The sequence below is a fragment of the Camarhynchus parvulus genome, chromosome 1A (assembly GCF_901933205.1).
Source record: "Camarhynchus parvulus chromosome 1A, STF_HiC, whole genome shotgun sequence".
NCBI lineage: Eukaryota > Metazoa > Chordata > Aves > Passeriformes > Thraupidae > Camarhynchus > Camarhynchus parvulus.
In genome coordinates this window covers 4,890,519-4,914,622 of record NC_044586.1, presented here as the reverse complement: position 1 = coordinate 4,914,622, position 24,104 = coordinate 4,890,519, and the positions used below count along the sequence as shown (strand labels likewise).

General features: G+C 40.5%; 1 protein-coding gene across 1 annotated transcript in view; it reads left to right on the top strand.

Annotated features, from left to right (window-relative positions):
* CACNA1C (calcium voltage-gated channel subunit alpha1 C) overlaps positions 1–24,104 on the top strand; it is a 458,666-nt gene that overhangs the window by 255,236 nt on the left and 179,326 nt on the right. The window contains exons 4-5 of the mRNA XM_030959315.1: positions 7,138–7,277; positions 14,164–14,303. Coding sequence (XP_030815175.1) covers positions 7,138–7,277; positions 14,164–14,303 — 280 coding nt within the window. The remainder of the gene's footprint in view (positions 1–7,137; positions 7,278–14,163; positions 14,304–24,104) is intronic.

The following is a 24,104-nucleotide window of genomic DNA, read 5'->3' as shown; positions in this document are numbered from 1 at the left end:
TTATAAGTGTTAGACATTGTCTAATTGGCACCAGAGTTCAAGATTTAAGTTTGAATGGGTGTATAATCCTTTATGTGTATCCAGAATGATGCTTGCTTGAGCATCTCTATTATGAAGAATGAGGTATCCCACTGGAAAGCATTGGTGTGCATTGGAAAGGAAATATCAAGTTTGTTAGATTATTCTGAGGACTAGAGGCACATTTAGAGTTATAAAATATGCATTTAGAGACTCAGAAAAAATATAGGTTGAATAGGGATTTTTGTAGGTTGTCTAGTTCAAATCCTTTTTTCAAGCAGGACTGTCTTCAAAATTAATCAAGCTGTTCAGAACCTTCTCCAGTATAAAGGTTTTAAAACAATATTCCTATTGTATTGCTATCCAAATGTTATTGGCATGTCACCCCTTTCTGAAATTTAGGACTCCAAATAATTACATTATTATTACTTGGGGCTTGTTTTCCCATTCTGTTAGTGAAAAATGTAGGTGAAAGGATGATAAATCAGAACAGCAGTGGCATTCATCATCTGTGTTCTGGTTTGAGTGAGCATGAGCATGTGGCTGAGTGGAAGGGAAAGTATGTTTGTACTAGGTAAGGAGCACAGGAGATCGACCCCTGTCCTAGGGTGACTTTATGATGCTTGTATCCCACCCCAGTCTCTGTTCTGTTTATGCTGGATATTAAGTTCTGAACCTTTAAGATTGGTTCTGAGAGTGAAGGGGAGCAAAAGAAGTGGGGCAAAAAGTTCACAAAAAGGACTTTCTGAATTTGCCATCTCTTCAGAAAAGCAAGAGGTTTTATTGTTTAATATTCATTTTTTATGCTTGTGAATACTTTGCTTGTTAAATAAACAGTTTTTTTCCACTTTTCTCCAAGGAAATCTTTTCCCAAACAAGTTCTGGGAGGGGCTGCTTGAATCTGCTTTCTAGAGGGACCCCTTGGGAAGTTTCCTCCTAAACCAGGACAATCCCCTTCTACCTTGGCTCTGCATTACAACTGGACTTTGACACCCAGCATAGTTCCACTAAACCTGTAAATAAATTCAACTTGATCCTTGCCAAAGTGCTTTAAGAAAAGCTAGGGCCATATAGACTAAATTGTGCAAGAGTTCTGTATGAAGTATTCATTGATTTGCCAAGGAACTCCTGAATATAGGGTATATGTTTGAGGCCTGTAATAATTTAAAACTATTTATGTTCTTTCTTCTATTCATTTCAGGGGAAGTTCTTTAAATACATCGTGGGCACGTTGTGAATTATCATAAAGTACTGAAGGCTGGCTTGCACTATATTCCTGTTTTATAATTGCTTCTTTCAGATTAGTGAGAATTCTTTCATTTATTCTTATGTTGGACACCTTTAAGGCAGATGTGAGTAAATCCCCCATTTAGCAGGGGTTAATTAAAAGTTGGTATTTCTGCAGTGCTTGGTATGAATTTAACTCTGCTCATTTGAAAGCCTGACACAGTCTTTGGCTGGAGTGGAGAGAAGGCAGTGCTGATCATATTTGGAAATCAAATCTTTTGGAAGCCCTCCTGACTTCTGTTTACCAAAATAGTGGGTTAATCTTTAGGTCAGTAGTAGTTGCCCACTTTCTCCTTTGGGCTTGTTTTGTCAGGTAAAATCAGATAGTGTTCTTCTGCTCTAATTTTGGGGGTATTCTTTTTGGGGAATATGTAGAAGGGATGCTGTGTTTTAGGACCAGAAATAGCAGCAAATGGAGTTATGTTCAGCAGTATGACATCATCACTTTCTCTCTGTTAAATGGACATGACCATTAGTTTCTGCAGTGACAATAGTTTTAAGGAGAAATTGAAAAAAAATCCAAGCATGTTCTGTCTTTCTGTCTTTTTTAAGTTTTATTCCCTCATGTGCTTGTATATTTTCATGCGTACTTAGCTGAAAATGTCTTCTGAGTAACTAAATATACTCAGAAGTAACTCACTGTCAACAAACCTGTCTTAAAAACTTCTTTATTGGATTGATCCTCTGAGTGCACACATGTGGCTCTTCCTCACTGAAGGCTGCAGTTATTCATATTAGCAGTAGTCTCCTGGTTAGCATATTGACACAGTGAGGATATCCATATCCCAGATGTGATGGTAACCTGTAATCCAAGAATCTTGGAACATTTTTTCATGGAGTCTCTGGGCCATCTTTCCCAGCACTGCACTTCAGTCTCCTTACTGACCACGAGAAAAGATTGTTTTCCCTACTAGGGAAGGGTCTGAGTGCTTCCACTCTGATTCATATCTTTCAGAGCCTATTTCCATAAGCATTGCCAAAACATCCTATATGACAGAGGCCCTTAAAATACTGCTGTTTTCCTTGGATGTCTGGTATTTGCATTACTGAAGAGATGTATTCTCTTATGTTTAAGGAAGCTGTAGGGAATAATAATGCAGGCTCAGATGTAGCTGAGGTCAAACAGGCAGCCCCATGAAGGTTCTAACTGCACAGCGCTTGTGACTCATTACTTCAAACATATAAACTGTAGTTTTTGTAACATGGTTTGTAGCAGCTGGTCAGAGTGCAAGGAGAGAGAGAGAGAGAGAGCAAAGTCTGAGAAAACATTTAGTGACTGAATTTTAGATGGTAAGTTCTTTCGACTGGCGTGTAGGAAATGCAAGAACGTGATTGTGATTTAATCTTTCTTGCAACGAAAATGTTATAACCAAGCAGGATGGATGGATGGATGGATGGAGTTTAGAGAGCTGGGATCAAGATATAGTGAATCATTCTGATGACCATTTCTCAGAAACAGCACTGGTCTACTCACTTTCTGTCAGGAGAAAAGCCTTATGACACCCTAGAGTCATTTCCTTGGATTTCCTGTTTTCAGGCTCCTTTTATGAACCCAAGATGACATTAGCTACAGTTTCAAAATTATAAACAAAACAAAACCTATGACTTCTTTGGAAGACACATGGGATTAGAGGGGTTTCATACATAATACAGTAATCCTCTTTGGGTAATATATCTTACAGCCTTAACAGTAAGTTAATATTTGTTTCTTTGGTATGAGTAAGATGATGTACAGGTTGCTTCTTGGCAGTGTTAGTGCTGGCTGATGTATCAGCTAGGGTAGCTGATGCTCATGTCTTAGGTCTACAAAAAAGCCCCAAAACAAAGTCAAGCAGAGGTACAGCCAGTTCCATAACACATGTGCTCCAGGGACTGTTCCACTTTCTAAAACTTTTATCCTTTCTCTTCTTCCCATCATTTGTTGGCATTTTTTCATTGTATTTCAAAACATTTATGTCCCTGTTGTCTGAGGAGGAAGCTCCTGCTTTGTAATTCTGCAGCCTGCAGTATGCTTCATGTGCCTCAGCCACATGACCATAGTTCCCATTTCTAAGAGACAAATTAAAAAATACTGTTCCTTCTTTCTTGCAGCTCCAAAATTCCCTCTCTTTTGATGCTGTGGTTTGGATTACTGTTCCAAGGGGCAATGCTGTTGCTATCTCCTTTCAGTCCCACAAATGTTGTGCTCAGCTCCCTCCCTCCCTGTCAGCAGGGAACTCTCTCAGAGAGAAATACCAATCTTTTTCTAGCTTGGCTTCTTCTAAAATTGTACCAAATTAGCTTCTCAGAGGAGTTGGGATGATGGATACTTTGCAGTGCTCTGTCCCTTGGAAGATTGAAACACTGGGCTGTGGTCTACCTCATCTGTGAGAGCAGAGCTTCAAATGAGCAATCAAAAGTGCAGATGCCCATTTAGCAGAGACAAATTCATTGTTTTGTGGCTGCTGAGGGTGAGACACAGTCCTGTCACTTCTAACCTGAGGCAGGGAGTGGCTGAGTCACATCTCTGCCCTCTCCGGGCAAGGTGGCATCAGAACTGGGGCTGCAGCCCACATTCTGGGGAACTCAGTTGTGCTATGTCATTACCGAGTTATGCTCTGTTCATAAAGGCTCTTTAGTTTTATAGTATAGGAAAAAAAGGGGACACAAATTATTTAGTAGGCTTTTCAAATTCTTCTTGAGTCTGAGCAGGAGTGGCTTTCTGAAATGGTCTTGGAGCAGCTGCACTGTTTAATCTCAGCAGTATTTTTCCTTCAGTTTTACACCCTGAAATCATTAATTTAAGTGCAGAGGATCATAAAATCTATCCTCAGCTCAATATTCTGTATCTTATGTTAATTTCAGAACCTTTTATAGAATTTTATTTTTTTATGGATCTTTCCACCTTAGCTGAAGAACTGTAAGGAATTTATTCAAACAGCTTGTAGTTGCATATATGTATATATCAATATATAGATGTATATGCATGCATTTGTGTGCAATACTTTGGCATATTATTACTCCCATAACATGGTTCAACAAGCAGCATTTATTACAATAACAAAGAATGTCTGTATTCCCATAGGCATCTTTAGAGATAGAAAAGGTACGAGGCTCTTAAATCCAGCCAAATGGAACATGTTAGTTGCTGATATATTGTCTGCTCTGTACAGCACTAAATATTTTTAAAATAGTAGTTAATTAAAAAAAAAAAAAGTTGTTCCAGAATTTTCCCAAGTGTTTTCTTTCAGGGACTCCTTTTGCTGGCACTAGCACAGGTATTTCAGTGAAATTCATGGAGTGGAAAGGCTGTGCTGGCCTGCAGAGTGCTGTGGCTGTGCAGCACAAAGCCAGACAGAGCTGGCAGCAGCGTTTGTCCCTGGGGGCCAGTGACAACGTCTGCTGTTAAATTGCTGGGCACAGGATCAGCCTCAGGCCTTCCAGTTCACCTGTTCTGCCCACCTGCTTCTAATGGCCCTGGAGCTGCTGAATGAGTGGGTGGGCTCCTCCACACCCCCTTGTGCCATCTCAGCTGTGGCTACTAAAAGAGGTTTTAGGGCCTGCAACACTTTGTCATGATCCCGTGTGTGTTTATGGAGGGAGATGAACTGAGTGTGCATCCAGCCGCCAAGGCAGGATGAGGAGTAGTTTGGCCCTTCTTGTGAGAGGGGAAAAAGAGCGTGCCCACAACTGTGCAAAGGCCCTGGTTGAAACAGGGAGCAAGGAAGACTAATTATTGGGTTGGACTGCCATAAGAGAAATCTTCTTTTCCATCCTCAAAGGTGTTCATTTGGCACTAGTGAGGCCTTGGCCATCTCAGGCACAGCACTCCCTACTCCCATCCTCAGTTCAGGGCAGGTTTTTCCCCTCAGAGTCCATTTTCATTTTTCTTCAATCTCTACACAGACAGACATGGGGCATTGCTCCACGAGGCAGAGCTCCCATGAGCTGTCTGTGTGGGGCTGGGCCTCGGGCCATTTTGGTAGAGCCATGTGGCCCACAAAGGTGCAGTGCAGTTGGGGAGACCACATGGAATTCCCATCACAGGGTCATTTTGCATTTCTTTTTGTTTTTGTTTGAGAGATTCCACAATAGCTGGTCCTGCTTTACAAATGTGTGCCTGGAGATGGATCATTGTTTGCCAGTGATTTGTGTATCAGTACTCGTTCAGCTCTCAGCTGTAGTGGAAGGAGAAGGGCTGCTATGTCAGTCCTTTCATGCAGCCATCATGGGGCTCTTTCCTGTGCTCAAGTCCCTGGTTGGACTCCTGGTTGCAAGCACTTCCTATTTGTAGAGCTGGGAACATAGTATTGTGTGCTGTTGTTTCCTTTTCTGAGTTCAAGGGAAGGGAAATCCTTGGTGTGCTGCTGTGTCTCCATCTGGGACAACGACAGACAAATCCTCTGCTGTGGGTGTGTTCAAAAGCTTTACTACTGGATCAGATAACTGCAGAATGACACTTTTTCTTTTTTTAGGCATTCCTTGTGCTAAGCACTGGGGGATACTGCAGGCATTGGGAAAGCATTGTCTGAGGCAAACCAGCAATATTTTAAAGCACAAACATGTGCCTGCTACTGTCAGATGGAGTTTCTCAGTCTTTTAAAATATCACATTAATGTAAACATGCAGATGAGCTAGCAATAGCTTTTTTTTTCTTGGATCTGCAGGCTTCTTGTGAACTGTTAATTATTCAGAGCTGAATTGAAGATATTCGAATGGGCAGCTGTCACATGATGGAACTAATTTTTTTGTAATCCTGCTCATTCTCTATTGCTGTATAATGTGAAAATGTCATTCATGCATTTAACTGGACAGTGGAACAGGGCAATTGCAATTTGGAGCAGAAAAAAAAATAGTGACCTGTCTGACTGTTGTGCTGGGTATCCTTTAAGATATGTCAGGAATGCCTAGGATGTTTTAATTTGTATTTATCTTGGATTTTATTTCTTCAGTGTGAACTTCTAATGACTTTGTAGTTTAACCTTGTAGGGACTTGGTCTCCTTTTGCTGTCATCTAGTTTTCATGCACTTATCTCCCACTCAGCTTGCCACGCAGCACTTGTGTTGGGATTACCTAATGCTGCAGTTTCCCTCCTACTTAGGTGGAGATCCCTACCATTTCTGCAATACTGCTATCCTTATTCCACACCGGGGCTAAAAGCCCTGGGGATGAGAGATGGGGAGCCTGTGTACTGACTCCAAAAGCCTGCTTTCTTGTCCTAAATCAGGCTCTACTGTAACTGGAAGTGCCTTTGTTTGGATATGCTTAATTGCAGCCTGCATTTTGCAGGGATATGTACAATTCTGACAGAATGACTAAAAGCCTCTAGCGTTAGTCAGCCTGATCTGTGAATCACTTACCACCGATATTCAGCCTACTTATTCCCCAGCAGCAGAAAAGGGAATCCCAAAGAAAGCTCAGTTTGACATACACATCAGTCTCAGGTGGGCTCATTTAATTTTCCCCATCTCTCCACAGTATCGCATGCAGCAACGTTTCCTCTCCAGAGGCAGAAAAGGGCTGGATGCAGCTCATTATTGATGGCTGTCAATATTTGCCCTGGGAACTTCCTGCTGACCCTCTCCCTTCCTGCTTTGCACAAGCCAGTTCAGGGGTCAGTCCCTGCCAAGAAAAGGGCAGCAAATTTCAGAATGGAACTAAAATTTACTGTCCCTTGTAGTGTCAGAGTGGCTGCAGGCCATGCAAGGCTGAGGAGCAAAGCCCTCTGGCCAGCAAGCTGAGTGGGAGGTGTACCCTGGTGGCAGCAGGGGTGGACTAGGACAGAAGAAAACATCCTGATTTGTGATTTGTCACACTAACCAGTGTCTCTCTTGTTCTCTTGTCTTCCACAGGAACGAGTGGAATATCTCTTTCTCATAATTTTTACAGTGGAAGCATTTTTAAAAGTAATAGCATACGGACTTCTCTTTCACCCCAACGCTTACCTCCGCAATGGCTGGAATTTACTAGATTTTATAATTGTGGTAGTAGGGTGAGTACCAAGTTTGTTTCTCAAGGCGCTGTTCACATGGAGATACTGGCAACCTTTGGGACCATGAGAGTGGGTCAATGCTTTGTTACACATGGGTGATGTTAGACATTGCTCTCCATCCTGTTCCTCTGGCAAACACCCTTTTAATGGTTTGCAAGACAGGGAAATTAAACTGCTCTTTGGGAGCTAGAGGTAAGAAGAGAACACAGTCCAAAGCTAGATCAAGTCAATTGCCTGAATGTACTTAACTGCAAGAAAATGCATTTGTTTTTAAATCTGTATGAATTTTAAAAAAATAATATATAGGTAGTCCCTTAATTAAGATTAGGAGTTTGGTGACAGATAAATTCTGCCATCTTGTGAACTTTTGCTGATGTTTCTCATTCTGGAAGATGGAAGAAAATTTTAAATCCCTGGTTTTCCTACTTACAAACAAAAATTAGTTCCTCAGTTCAATTGCACTGCTCAGCTGGTGATTTCAACATTTTAATTTTGACCCTTTTAATCTTTTAACCTCTTTAAAGACTAGTTTTACTATTGTAGATCAAATTACCACTTTGAGCTGCAACCTTTCTAATTCTCTTACGTCTCTCCATGTTTTTCAAGTTTGGCATTTAATTTATTTGAATAAAAACAAAATAATGGATCTTCTGCTTTTTCTGCCTAAGGGTTAGAGATAAGCAAGGGATTGGAATTGTGGTTGTTGAAGGGAAGAGGTGAAGGATAAACTACCTCTGAATACAATGGGAACAATTATTTCTTTGCCTGAATAATTTGTCCCATCCTCCCACCACTCCATTGTTAGAGAGTTTCATCGCCCACAAATATCTGTAGTCTTTTCACCTGTTTCCCAAGGAAACCCTGCATCAACTCTTAGGGAAAACGTCAAAGGGGACACTCCTAGTCATCAAAACCCCCTCGCAATTTCTGCCCCACACCAATCAGCCTTCCTGACCATTTTGTGCTGGCCCCAAAATATTTAATCAGCAAAGTGCTGCGTGCTTCCCAATACCTCCCACCTCCCATCACCATGGATAAGAGTGGGTGGAAGGAGAATTCCCAGTGAGGGGGAGGGAGAACAGGCTGAAGCCTATTCTTAGTCTCAAGACCTCTCTTCTTCACGTGGGCATAAAGCTTCCCCTTACAGCAACAGCCATTGTGCTTCTCCTTTTTTCCTACCTACAGACAGAGGATCCCTTAGCATGTCAGTACCTGAAAACTGGAAAATCCCCACCCCCTCCCCTGGTAATGATGTCCAATTCCATCACTGGTTCTGCCTTTGAATGCCCTCAGATATCTCACCTGTTTGGAAATTGCTGCCTAAGTTGAAGAAAGATTGAAGAACAAAACTCCTGTGAATGTGATTATTCCCTTTTCATTTTTATGAGAAAGAGGCATTTTAAAAAGAGGACTCATTACCTCCTCTTTTTCCATTGGATGTGAGACAGCAGGACTCCAGAAATCACAGAGCAGCATTATATCTAGTTTAAGTACAGTCCTTTTCAATTTTCCTACGAGGGCAGTTAATCAGCAAGATGATATTCAGGCTGAAATTAATTCCCTTGCCAATGACACAAGCTGCAGCTCTCAGCTCCTCTATCTGCTTTTGCCTCCAGCAGCTCTTAGTCAGGAGATGGGGAAGAAAAAATGTAACTGGGGAAGGATTACATGAGTATAATAAACATGGCCAAGACCCCAAGGTCTCTGTTAAATAGCAACAATCTCAAGTGACAGATTCCACTTCAAGGCCAGATGGGTTCCTTTGATGTTTATCTGTTTAAACTCACTGGTACAGTACCACAGCCTAGGCTGGTGTGCTGTTTCTCCTCTCCACAGCCCCTCTGCAAAATCTACTTGGTGATACCATCTGTTCCTCTCCTGCCCTGTCTTCTTTTCCTAGGGGCTATCTGAAATCCCTCAGTGACATTATGTTTAAACTTCAGTGTATTTGAATATTTTGCCAGGAAGGAAGCCCCATGGAAAAGGTTTAAAATAAATTCGGAAAAGAGAGAGGAAAGAGGAAGAGAGCAAGTGCTGATAACAACATTTCTTTGTGGTGCCTTTTTCTACCTATTGATGGAGCTATTGGAGAAAGCTGAGTTATTTGAACACTGGGGCAGAGAGCAGAGAGATTTATTTGGTGTGTGGGACAAAGATGGTGTAACTGTGGTAATTGCCATTTGTGCTTGCTCTGCCTTACCAATCATCTCTAATTTTCAAAGATGCAACAAAGCATTGGCTAGGTGGGAAGCACTTCTTCAAGTACTGTTGCAAGTTAAAGGAGAAAAAAAAAGATTTTAGATCTTTCAAATCCACCTATACTCAGCTCACCACATTTAACTTCAATAGATAATAATAGCACATCTGGCTTGCTTTACCTTAACATGAACGAGTCAGTAGAGTAAGAGGAAAATGGACATGTGTAGGAACAGGTATAAATTTTAGAGAGGAGTCACAGTTGCCATGAAAAATGTTTTTAACAATGTGCCTGTATACTTTCCCCTGCCTTCTGAAGATAGATCCCCTGGTATCCAAAGGGATTTTAGATTCTAACAAGGCCGTAGGAATATGCAACAGCAGCAGAGGGAAGCACTGAACACAGCTGCTCTGTTTTCTGGTGAAAGGATGCATTTTAGACTGTAGGCTTGTAGCAGCTTATCATTCTTGAAGTGTGGGAGACCTGTTTATTCATCAGCTACGTCTTGTAGAGTTTGAATCTGACTTCTCTTTAAATAGCCTCTGACCTTGCTATAGTGGCACTTTAAATACTGCTTTGAAGAATGTCTGTGTGAGGGTATCAGTCAGAGGCTCTACCAGCATTATTAATTAATAGTAGAAACCAGACCCCTAAGCCACTCAATGAGGCACAACCCACAAGCACTAATGGTTAGGCAAATTGTCTCCCGCTTCCTTCATTTTTGCTGTTCCTCTTTATGAAAACACTAAAACTTTCAGATATCACAGTGATGCCCCTTAATATTATGAAATTTCTCTTGAGAGAAGACCAGCTTGATAATATTGTGAGGGAAGAGTATCTGTCTTTCCTGGCAGTGGTGTGGTTTGTCTGCCAAGCACAGTCATTCTCCAAGGACCTGTAACTACTGCCAGAGAAAAAGGTGGTGTAATTTGAAAGGCAATATTATAGTCTTACTTGAGAAGGGAAGCAGTGAAGATATTTGGACAAAATCTGAAGTCAGAGCAGACTGGAAAATGTGGTCCCAGTTTCTATCTTACTGAAGACCTGTGGGGAGTTTCTAGAGGGACGATCCAAACATTTTCACACTCACAAATCACAGGTGAACTGTAAAACACTGTGAAAAACACCTTTGTGCTTTACTCTTTTTTTATACCTAAGAGGATTTTTTTTTCAGCTATGTTTTTCTGCTGATTTTTTGCCTTAGAAATACCAAGGCCTCTGTTTTCTTTCTATATTTTGGAGGACCATGACAAGTTTGTTTTTTTTATGCAATAAAAATCACAGTGTACTCCCCACAGAGGAAGAGATGAAGAGCAGGTTACAGCCTTATCATGCTGTTGTTGGGGTCATCTAGCAAAGTGAAAACCCTTTTGATATATCAAATGTCAAAAGGGAAATAGAAAAATACAAGAAAAAAACCCCAATGAAGCTAGCTTCTTAATTCACAGGTAAATTTTAAAAACCCCAAACAAAGCAAGGAGCATATCCATCCATGCATGTTATAAAAGTTTGGTTTTCTGCTCTTATAGTTCATGTCTGTCAGATGAATTTAGTTAAGGTGTAGTCAGGTCACAAATGAAATCCAGAAATTAAGGTGATGTTAATTGTGCTTCAGCAGTGGAAAATATGATATCCAAATGAAAATGGGGCATGAATTTACACTGGCAGAAAGCAATTAGGTGGAAGTAAATAAGGTTGATGTCTGGTTTTTGGAGGAGGGGAGGTTTAATGGTGAGATTTCCAGTGGCCACAAGAGATTAGCCCTCTTGCCTTTTTTGTACCACCCAAACTCTTATTTCTCTATCAGCACAGTGTTCTCTCACCCTACGTTTAGAGCATGCTAACTCATCTACTGATAAAGAAGTGTACCTTGCTCCACCATACCTACTGAAAACTTTCCCAAAGTATTTTCATCAAAGAGCAGAATTTCCTATATAAGGCCTCTGGCCTCATCTTTTGTATCAGTAGTTTAACATCCATCTGGCTGTTTAGTCTCAGAAAACAATTAGCTGATAAACCAAAGAGCATTAGGTACCTGTACATCATGGATGTCTGCCCATGCCTGGTTGAGGGAGGTGCTGAGGACAAAGAAAAAAATTGACAGGATATTCTATAAACTTGAAGAGTGGAGTAGAGATTCAGTAGGCCACACTGAGCACAGGCTAGACCTCAATACAGAAGGCAGAGTAAAATAAATGGGAGAAATGAGAAGTTGTAATGCATTAGGAAAAAGCAGGATTAGTACAGGGGAAATATAAAGCATGGAGTAAATGCATTAAAGCAGGATTAGCAGGAGTAATGCAATTCAAGTTTAAATGTAGGTTTTAAAATTAGGAGCAGCAGGAATTACTGCAAATTATTCCTGAAGTGCAAAAGCAAGTGACTGTGGGTACCTCAAAAGAGCACATTTAGCATGCCAGTGCTGGAGCACAAAAATAAGGCCAGCGGGCCTGCAGTGGAGCTGCACTAGTCTGGGAAGGCAGGGGAGTGAGCTGTCCTACTGGTTGTGTTTCTGCTCCTCCTGAACTAATTTAGGACATTGCTTGGGCAGCAGAATTCTAGAGCAGTCTGGTTTGCTCACTGTGCAAGTGGCAGCAGAAACAGCCTCAGTGCCCAGTGCCAAGAGCTGCTCTTTGGGAAAACATGGGGCCAGTGAAAATGGGGATCAGGAAAATGGACCCCCAGTTTTGCACAATTGCTGATTCATAGTTCCTTGAGATTCCTAGTCTTGGAGCTGAAAAACAGCATTAGAAGCCTTTTTGCAGTAAATTCTTTTTCCTTTAGAGGATCCCAGGAGACGGGGTCTGTTGTATAGGTATGTCACTCATCAGCTATTATGGGAATTCTGTGGACTAGAAAGATAGAAATGTTTGAATGTGAAACAGAGCACATTGCTAGAGCTTAATCAGTCACTTAGTGAAAATATATTAGGCCAAATTTGACCTACAGTGTTTCTATTGTGAAGACCAGCAGATAATTGCAACTGTATAATTTGTGTACACAGTTTAAGAAATGCATACATGCCAATAATTCACATTCTTTGCATCAACCCTTGTTTGTCTCTCTCTGTGATATCTGTAGTCAATGCAGTATTTCTCATAGGCTCTGCTTTTTTCTTCTCTGTATCCTGCTTCTGCAACACCTACAAACTCAGCATCCAACCTCCTCACACAGTTTTTCCCATGCTCGTTACCTAGTTGTTAAATCTTTCTGCAGTGCTTGAAGTTGATGCTTTGAATAGATCCAGTTAGGAGTTTCTCAGTCACAGCTGACAAGTTGTATAAGATTCTCAATATGAATTAAAAAAAAAAAACAACAAAAACCTGCTTAAGAAAGGAATGTCACATTTGCAGTTCCCTAATCCACATTTTTGTATGGATCTAGTGCTGAGGGAATCTGTTGATTTAGATGTTTCAGCAAATGAATTTTCATTTTAATATCCAGAGCAAGCTCTCTGTGTTTGTGACCCCATCAGTAAGATTTATCTGCAGGCTGCAGGCATTGGAGCTGCTTGTTAAGCCATCAGCCAACTCAGTGTCTGCTTGACCCATGGTCTGGGGGCTCTCTGTGAAATGTGCCAGTCAAGATATGGATGAGATCCTGACAGGGGCACCACAGACTGCAAAGTCGGTGAGAGAAACCATTGCTGTGTCCAGACTCTCCATCTGGAGTGGTTCTCTCACCCCAGGAAGTTTCTTTCAAGTTGTCTGTGGTATCACCATGGCACCCAACAGACCAAAGGGTCTCTGCCACTCCCAAGCAAGCCTTATGTACAGAGCTCCAAACATCCATTTAGGCTGGAACAGCTTTTAACCTCTACTGAATTTGGCTGGGTTCAAGCTGAGGAGTTCAAGGCTGAAAGCAATATCATTAGCAAATTCATGAGGAATCCGTTCTCCCCCAAATGTACTAATGTTTTACCAGAAAAATGGAAGCTGCTTCCTGAAAGCTAATTTATTAAATCAAGTTCTTATTAGCAGATAGGGTGAGCCTTCAGGTTTTTTACAGAAGAACATTGTCTTTTCTTTCTTGCTCTGCCTTTTAAAATGCATTCTGAGCGAGACATCTTCTCCTTAAAGCATCTACTCCTATTAGCCAAGATAAAACATTAAAGCTGGTATAATAAAACATTCTAATAATAAGACTCCTACAGTTTTGCACTCTCCTTAGCCAGTGCATCAGGGGATTTACAAGCACACAGTGTGAGCATGCTCTAAGTAAGAACTTGCCCCTTGAAGGGTCCTCAAGTTTACACCAAGTTCCACCTGCAGTGCCATTGGTGAATCTTAATTCTTTGTACAATGGGTGGCAGCTAATTAATGATTGGCTTAATTAAGGGCGATGATTTTCTCCTCCAAAGGTGGATTGTTGGTTAATAAAGACAGCAAAGTGTTGGTAGCCCATAGCTGGCTGCAAGGAGCCATGGAGGAGCATGAAGGAGGAGCTTTTTGTCATGTTTATGTCTGCTTCAGGAACAAGTGTTTTGCAAATGGTATAGACATCCCCAATAGGCTGTTGCATATGGGAAGAGTCTGTCTCTCCTCCACCATATGGGAATGTCAGAGGGAGGTGTGACACTCTTCACGGGTCTGTGAGATAGTTTGGGTGATATGATGGTGATGATCTCTGTTCCTGTTTAGCCCAAGCCTTGCTGCCTGCCTACAGATTGTTTCCTCTTTCTTTTTGCAGGCTTTTTAGTGCAATTTTAGAACAAGCAACCAAAGCAGATGGAGGGAATTCAATAGGAGGAAAAGGTGCCGGATTCGATGTTAAAGCACTGCGGGCTTTCCGAGTATTACGTCCACTACGGCTGGTGTCTGGAGTTCCTAGTAAGTTATACCACTGTTTTCTTTTCAGCTGTGTCTGTGGTGTGACGTGCAGCAGGGGTAATTTTTGTAACAAATTTGAAGACAGAGCATGATACAGGTTATTTTTTGGTGTGTGGGGAAGACTTTTTTCAAATGTACGTATTTGTGATAAGCGTGATATTAATCAAAGGATGACCAAAGCAGAGCTGAAAAGGAATGGAAGTCTCATGGTATGTCAAGTCTGATTGTGCAACCTTTTTAAATAATGAAAGGGGAAGATCCAGGGGGTTTGTGATTTCAAGCATGAAATCTTTTAAATGGTGAAATTTGGTATTATAAATTCTTGACTTTGATGGAAATTCTGTATGGTCATGTGTGTTGATTTTGGAGGGAAAGGAACTTTTTCATTAAAATTGAATTTTCTTCTTTGTATGTGATGTTCAGATCAAGAGAACTGGGAACAGTTTAGAAGCAACGGAATACAGGACAATGACATGCTACCTTCTCTGTTAGTCTGATTTGCTTAAATTATTTGTAATACCTCTGAGAAAGTCCTCAAGAAGCCTTTGATAGTCTTTCATCCCTTTTCTTGTTTGCAATGAAGCTATGAGTAACTAAGTCTGCTAGTTCCATTGTGGAGGTGGAGGTGGAATATGGACATGACAATGTGGGAAAATTATATCATTTGGCTTGAGAGTTTGTTATGGATGGGACCTGTTTACCTTGTGGAGAGAAAGGTGGTTGAAAACTGTTATTGGTTTCCACGATTATAGCAAAGAGAGGTGTAGTGAGCAGAAAATGAGTTAATCTTCTCCAGAATAGCTGTAGGGAGGACTTTGTTTATTTTTATTTGAGGATCTTGCTAGACTGGTATCTTAAAGTACGTCTGACCTTAGTCATGCAAAAACCTTGAGTTGAGTTGCCATAAACTCTCTGATATCAGTTGTTCTGATACAGACTCAGCTTGGCTGTGTGCTCTGTGCTCTTGGAGGGCTTGTGGAAGCTGAGGGGACCAAGCCTGACACAGTTCACGTCCAATCTCAATCCCAACATAGACTGTCTAACGTCCATTTGTGAATTTTCTCATCAAGGAGTATTTAACTTCTACCAGAACAGAGCCAGGGAGTCTGGTGCAGACTAACAAACACTTGGTCTAGACAGCAAAATGCTAGTGCAGTGTGAAGCAAGCAAACCATCAACTTCATCTGACAAGATATCCTCTATTAATCTTTCTGGCTCTGACTAAGGACATATTTGTTGAACCAGGCTTCCTGGGCACCAGTGTGGCTTTAAAGAGCCTACTGAGATCTGTAGCTAATGCAGCCTCAATCTTGACTGGGCATTTTTTAATTGTACAAATGCCTGTTGATTAGCCTAGAATAGATGTTATCGCATCCATATGTATTAGAGCATAACTTTTCTCATGAGGCCTTTTAGATAAGATTGCCTAAGCTAACCATAAATAGCACATTACAGGATTACATTCTTACATAAGTTCAGTGCAGGGGTTTAGAAGTCAAGTCTCAGGTCCCATTCAAGTTCTGTCCCTGAGGCATCATAAACACCAGTGGGTGAGTTACCAACATTACACTTGCAGTGTTTTGCCATTTATAAAGAAAAGCTTTTTTGCTTCCAAAATGCAGAAGGCTTTTCCCCTGTAAGGAAAAAAGCCAGCACAGATTTGTCCTAAAATTACATGAATGTAACATACGCTGCAATTCCTTCTCACTTAGCATTCTCTGTATGGAAGCAGCAGCTCTTTAGTAAGAGGGGATCCTCTGGGTCACTGGCAGCTGCCTTCTGCATGGAAATTCCAACATCTGCTGCTTGGCTTGAGGTCCAGATCTAACTACCACTATTTGGAAAAAAAGTGTGTAAAGCACAATGATTCCTATAAAACAAATTTTTGAAACACATGGTGAATTTTTGCATGCAAATCTTATACTCATTAGAATTGGTCTTGGGAAGTAGTTTGTCTGAGGTGGAGAGGTTGGCTTGAAGCATGGAATAATTTTTTCTGAGTCACAAGGAGTTTATGGGGATTTTTTTTGTCTCTGGCTCAATCCATAGGAAATAATCCAATTTAAGAGGGACATGTTTTGTATTCAGATTCATGCATCTAAAGACCTGTCTCAGCATATAGAGGGTTTCCACATAAGTTTGATTTGAGGTGGGGTAAAAAAATATTAATTGCCCTCTGAAGTAAATAACTCGCGTCTGCATTTTGCAGATTGAGAGCTGGAAACAAAAGTTCAAGATTTAACACTTCTAGAAGTGGCTTCTAATTATTTATGTCTCCTGTTGGCTATCAGTGCTAGATTTAGGTCAACACAACAATCCAACAGCTTCAGATAGATGGATAGAGGATATTAAGAGCTCACAGTCCCTTTTTTCCAAGTTCCATGCATGCTTAATTCCTGGACTTGGCTGTCTCTTGCCAGTGAATATCTCAACCAAGAAATGGGGGCCTGTCTGTGCAGTAAGTGGCTCATGTGCAAGCAAAGCTGGCTCACCCATGGGCAGACAAGCAAAAAGGTACCTTTGACAATCTTTGTTAGGATCAAACTGTCCAAGGCCCCAAGTTACGTTAGTGCCTCCTAAAATCAAAAGGGTTTGAGATCATAAATTCAACAAAGCCTGAAGAGTACATCTGGATGATGGTTGTGGGCACATGAAAATTTCATAATTTTTAAGAGAACAGATGACACTTTTATGCTTTGTGGTTATGTGGACATTCACAAGACCAGTTGTCATAAGGAAGAAAACAAGACATTTTGTTCAAAAGATAAGACAGACTTTTTTTATCCATGTCACAGAAAGCAACTGTACCATCACAGGAGAAGCCTTCAAAGGAGCTGAATTCAAAGTGTTTGGGTTCCCAGTACAACTTAAAAAAATAGTGTTAAGTATTTACACATTTCCAAGAAACTCCACAGGGATCAATTGGATTTGGTTTCAGGGGGTTTTGTGTTAGATTAATTTTTTAAATAGTTTGAGCTCTTTTCCAGAAAAGAACTCTTTTTTTGGAGTGAGAGGTACAGTTCTTGTGTGTGAGGTGTATGGCAGAGCAGTAGATTAGATACTTCCCACAGCTGTTATCTCACTGCTGGCCATTGCTTTGTGTACAGAATAGAGTTTGAGCTAATTAAGCAAACTCTTTTTTTCCCCACAACTTTTTTTTAAGTCCTGGTGCTTTGGGAAAAATGGTCCACACTGAGTCCTTCTAGCCTGGCATTAATGTGTAGATGAATGGTGATTATTTTGCAAAGCACACGGGTTATTTAGGCTTCATGGTAGTAAAGTCACTTTTGAAAATGAGATCTAAGAACTTGATATTGTTGATACACAGGCCAGATTTCACTGTTCAACTCTTCTGATACTGTCATATTAACACAGTTCTTGCAGTGCACACTTTATTTTGGTTGCTGAAAGAACTTTACTGCTGGAGTACCAAAGCAATCTCCTTGTAAGGAAAACTTCACACGTGTTTTAGAGCACCTGTCTTGATGTATGGCATTAGGATCAATATAGTGGTTTGAGAAAGGAGAGAGAAGGAAAACAATTCCCTTGATGGACATAAGTAGACAAGTGCAAAATCAGCATGTCTACCAAAACTTAATCACTTTAGTGTCTTGGAAACTTACCCAGTATCTCCTTTGGCAGGAGTGTAAAGTATTGTAAAGCTTTCTAGGGACAGAATCTAGTCAGCCCTTTTGTGCTATGAGTTTTCTGTTGATTACTCTTCTCTCTTGGTTTTATGTTATTACATATTTTAAAATCTGTTTTAAGCATTCTGTGCTTTAGGAGGGCAAAAAGAAACATCCAATTGGGCAATGAAGACGCATGATCCAATTAAAGAAGAAAATCACTCCTGACTATTGGAAAGGGCAATGAGTTACTCCTACGCATGCTAGCTCATGCCCTTTTAATTTATAAAATTCCATTTCTATCACCTTTATTCATGCTGCTCAATTATACCACCTCATACATTCTGTTCATTCTCTTTATGTTGTACTTCGTCTTAATGTAACTGCATTTTTGCCACTGGTTATTGCCTATCTGATATTTGCCAGACTTAATTGATAAGCTCTCCTAGACAATTTGGAAGCCATATGATTTGAGTAGCTGCTGTGCTCCATATTTGTGTTTTGAACAAGATCCTCTGCTGACAACACAGATTTATGTGGGCAGAGGACCCTGCTACTCTTAATGAAGCTAGAGAGGAAACTTGACTGTTCCACTGGAACAAAAACTTGCCACGATGTCTCTCTTATTTTTTTTTATTTTAAAACCACAGAAAGCTAAGCCTGTGATGTGTTCAAGCTTCACTGAAGTCTTGTAGCAGGACAGTTACTCAAAGGCAGTGTAGGTACCTCTCTAGCAGCAGTGCTTACATGGTCTGCTGGAGATGCAGCAATTGTATAACAGGGAAAGAGAGGGATGAGCAAAACGACCTAATCCAAACCCTCCCCATGACAATGCAATGTCCTTCTGTTAGTGACACAGCAGCATGTAGCTGGCAGAGTACATTTTTTAGTTAAATAAGACCAGAATTTTCATGTGTGAATGCCTAGGGATGACTACTTTTATGTGTATTTAAATAATTAACTAATACACATACTTTTTCAAAATGATGCTTATGTTTAAGTCTGTGATTATGGAGTTTATGAGAAAATTGGGCACCTTCAAACAAGGTGGATGAAAAATTTAGACATTTTTAGATTTTGGTCTGTCTCATTGCAATTAATAATCTGCCCTGAAATGCTCTTTTAAAATCTGTAATGCTTTCTCAGTCTCAGCAGTGTTCTCTACCCCACATTTATTGAAGTGTTTTCTCATTGCCACAGTCATCTTCTGTCCTTATCCCAAACTCTCTGGCATTAATCAAAATATTTCTTTGAGCTTTGTAAGAGGTAGGAAAGTATTCTGCCTTTCCTTGCAATGTCCTGATAGATCTGAGCCATCCAGGTCTATAATGCCACATTCACCATGTACAGCAATGAAGATGAGAAGTAAAATACACCCTGAGGGCTCTATGGGGAGAGGAGTGCATGAGGAAAGGTTTTGCTCATTTGAGAGACCCTGGATTGGCAAGGTCACCCAGTTGTCTTTATTGTTAATTTACTGTATTACTGCATGTAGGTGAAGCAAGGAAATCACAGGTGTGATAGGACTGGATGTTTTCCTGTCTAGGTGCTTTTGTGTGTAGGACTACCTAAATATATTGTGTGTGCTAAATCACAATCAGGTTTTTGTGGAGAAGTAAGAGCAAAAGCTTTCAAATGCTTACAAGATATTGTGGTTATAGTCTGTATTTTCCAATAGTGACTGTTCCTAACACTAAGACTGGCAGTATTTTTTCTCCCCCTTTTCAAGGGATGTATTCTAATCTAATAATTTGAAATCACTGGGGAATTCTGTCTGTATGAGTTCATAATTCAGCAACACCTCCTCCTGAAAGAAAAATATGGGGGGACATTTGTAGCAAAATACAGAGTAACTTACAGAATTTAAGACAGAAGAGACATGTCAGGACCACCATAGTCATCTTTCTATTGTAAGACTAAGCAACTGCTCTATCTCATTTTGATTCTAGCACTTGGAATTTGCTATTGAATGATTTGATGTTTGTTGCCCATAAGAAGAGCCCTTAATGCTGTGAGCTAGAAACTGATACTATAGCAGAGACTTTGTCTTCCACTACACCTGATTTAGAGGGAGTGTACTTAACTGGGGGGGAGCAAGTTCAACATTTTCTATCTTGCATAATCCTTGTACACCTGAATAATTCTAGAAGCCAAATTGAACTTGTTTGTAGTTAAAATGTCTTCAGAGCCTCTTTGCTTGATGTGTGTAGAAGGCTGGGCCAGTTAGGAAGGATCAAACACTATGTAGAGAGCCCAGCTCCTGCTCCAGGTACCCTGCTTCTGGAACCTTCCATTCTGCCTGGTCTATGTAAAGCAGGGAGATGAAAATGGTGATGTTTAACCACCCTCAAATGTTCTTTCCCAGGGAAAACACACTATTCTCATCTGCAGCATGATTACAACTGGGGTTTGCCAAACTGGGGTTTGCCAAGCCACTTTGCTGGAGGGTGACAACAGGACCTAGAGCAACCCTAGATGTTGTCAGCTCTGTCTCTCTCTGTATCTCAATGTGCAGTGGTGACATTCACCCTAGTCCAGGCTCTTGACTGTATGGCCTGGCATTGCCCTCCTCCTTCCCAGCCACTGAGACAGAACAGCTCAACCCATTGCAATTATTCCATTTTGCAGCTGTTGAAACAAAGCACGTCCAATGCAATTATCTGGTTTGCATTTGGGATTTTTTTTTCAGTGCCCGATCAAACTTTTCAACTGTAATTTCTCATTATTTTCTGTTCTGTGAGAGAAAATTAACACTATGACATAGAGTTGAGGAAATAATGTAATTGAGGTAACAAACACAGAGAATTCAAGGAATCCAAAATGGCATTTCTTTTGATAACAATGTGGTTTTGGAATATGGCAAAGAAATATTGAGCCATTGAGTGTTTCTACATGTTGAATAGCAGGTATTAAGTCTTAAGGAAATGCTAACTGGTGTAAGGAATTCCACTTTTAAAATAGATTTTTAAAATCTATATGCTTTTGGAATAGACTTTTGAAACTTATATGCTTCTAGGAAATTAGTTTTCCTACAGTTCTAGGAAAAGACAGGTGTGTCTTGCATGTGATTTGCATTTATTCGCTGTCACTGGTGAAGTAAGGAACTTAAATCTGCCCTCCTGAGGTTATGCTATGACCCACATGCCAGGGCGGGATTGTGGCTTGCCTTCAGTGGGAGGAGATAGGAGAAGTGGCCTGATCAGAGCTCCCCAAGTGTCTGTGTGTAGGAGCTAAGGAATACAGTAAGATATATAAGGAGGAAATCCTTATTAGGATCCTTACTTAGCAGTTTACTGCCCCCAAACCTACAAGATAAAGGTCCTTGACAGCACAGGGAATCACTTCATATACATTTAGGCAAAATTTGGCTTCCAAATATTAGTTCTGCCTTAAATTTTGATGTTGTTACATTATTTAATGTCAGTTTTTGCCAAAAAAACTTCCTTTTCTCTTGAGGTCCAGAAGCTGTAGCAAACGTGCTCTCAGGCAGATCCCTGAAGTTCTCCTTCATTCTTGAACAAGACTTCTTAACCCTCTGTGCCACCTCTCCAGCACATACAGCACTGTGAGAGGACAAGTTGCACCACCTTTCCCATGTCCTTGCCTCGCTGTTTTTAATCTCAAGTGACCAATTTGTTTTGCTTCATTACAAATGGGGAGGGAGTGGATTAGAAAGGATAGAACAGTCCGAACTAAATGTCCTCATTAGGCTTGTTTCTTCGTGGTTAACTGCAAGCTCTACACATGCTTGCAAGTCCTTTATTTACTTAGGTCACTGTTACTCAAGGGAGTAATTTGATTCCAGCCTAGCATGTCCCTTAGGTAAGGATCATCCCTGTGAGTAGGGATTACACAACCAGGAATCAAAGCCTGCTTCCCTGAGAGGTACAGCCTGCAAAATTATGTAATTTATGGCAAAAGAAGCTAAATCTGTGTAGCAGTAGCAAAGAGGGGTTCATCTTGCTAAGGATGATTACTCATAGGGGCACATTGTTGCTTTCATAAAGATTTCTCTCATATTTAAGGAATGCCAATGAAAACAGGGAAATATTTATTTGATCTTGTCTATGCAGCTCTTTTAAAAATAACACTGACTACAAATCTACCCAATAACTGCCTCAGCCTTTATCCCACGAGTTACTGTGCATGCTGGCATGATTATTCAGCATGTCTTCACAACAGAAAAAATCCCAATATCATAATATGGGACCACATCAGGGTGTAGGCAGTCCCTTCCAAATGAAGAAAACAAACTGCACGCTGACATCAAAGAACAGACAGGGAGATAGTAAAAAATCTCTCTTGGCTTAGTAAGAGAATTTCCAGAAGGGCTCTGGATGGATCAGACATTTCTAGTACCTTTTTTGCATTCTTCAAGCAATGCCTAAAGTTATTCAGATTGGATGTAGGGCACAGGTCTGAAAGGGAGGCCATGCCACCAAGATGCTTGTCCTGAAGCATCTAAAAATCTAAGAATGCCATCTGCTGTCTCCTCAGAACAGTTTGCATTGTATCTGTACAGGTTGTAGCTAACTGGTACAAACAGGAACACGTTGGGTTCCCAGTTGCTCAGTTGTCATTTCTGGCTGCTGCTCTCACCATGCAGGGGAGGGAAGATTTGGCTGTTGCACATCAAAGTAGGAAGAGCATGATCTGCTTTGGATGTTTCTTATGTTCTCTCCCAGATGACACCTCTGCTGAATCTGGTGTCATCCCAAGCTTACAACAAATGTCACTGCATACTTTGATTGCAGTTGGCTGAATTTTGCATTGCTTATTAATTTAAGATCTTGTAAGCAATGATTTTATGTCCTTTGTTAATTTTCTCTGGAGTAACTGTGTGTCTATTAATGTTTTGCTGCCCTAGTGGGACTTTTTAGCTTTCTCTTTCTCATCCTGTCCCAAGGATGTGACTGGCACACACACTGGGTAGCAGTCAACTCAAAAGTGGGACACAGGAGAGTTCATAGGTTTTGCTCAGGACACAAGATGGTATATGGATGTTCCATGACTCTGTCTGTCCAAGCCTTCAAAAAGCCTTGTTGGATGCCTGTGGTCCTTGTTGTGATTTTCACAGAGCATTATTAAAATATCAGCAAAGCACAGAGCAGCAGAACAGTCAGATAGTACTCTCGACCAGTGAATACATTTTAAGCCTGCCAATAATTTTTTTTCAGTGATAGTCTGAATTTATAATAATATTGCATCTTGTTCAAGTGCTATAGTAGGGAAAAAAACCCAACAAAAACCCCACCAAATCATGAATTAAGTACAGGCAAAGATGAGGAAATAATATTTTAAAGTTTCAATGTGTACATAAATGTATAGGAGAACCTCCCTCTTCTCTTTAATGTAGATTTCTCTGAAATTAGATATTGTCTTCTTCATTGTGTCTGCTTGCTATTGTTGTCCTAGATGAGAGCACAGGCATGTTGGCTGGTATGAACAACTAATAAACTTTTCAATGCTTAAGATGTTCACTGATGGAACAAATTTGCCATTCTGATCACGGGGAAGTATGGAAATGAGAGCCCACCTAACCTGCCCAGTCTTTTAACTTTTTATCTAAGTTTTCCTTGTGCCAAGGAAAAGGGAAGGAGATCAGACATCTTTCTTAATCTCCCTTTTTTCCAGAAGCAAATCCAATTCCTGTTTAACACATATAACAATAACTTACCCCATATGTGTTTTGCCCTTTGTTGCAACTATTTTTTATGAGTTGAGTAGCTATGCCTTTTATTTTTTCAGTTTTCGATTATCTTCTGCTGGTTTGCCCTGCCACATCAATCACAATTCAGAAAACATCTGCTAACACTCTGTAAAGAATCTTTTTTTCAATTTCTGTACTGCTAAAGCTGCTCAACAGTTTTACATCAGAAGCATTTTTGACAGAATGTAGCTCACGGGATAAAAGAAATAGAAGAAATTATAAAAATTCTATTTTTGTCACTTCTTTCCATAGGCCTTACTAAATGTTGTTTTCTTTAGCAGTGGAAATGGCTATAGAAATTCAATTTCTTTACAGGATTACAAAACATCCTCTCTAAACTTTCTTCAAGCATCTCATCTTTCAACCACACACGCTCCTTGCAGAGGGCTAAGGCAGTGGTGTGAGAACTGGGGCATATCAAATGCTGTACATCTTAGAAGTATAATCTGCTGGGGGTGGTTATTT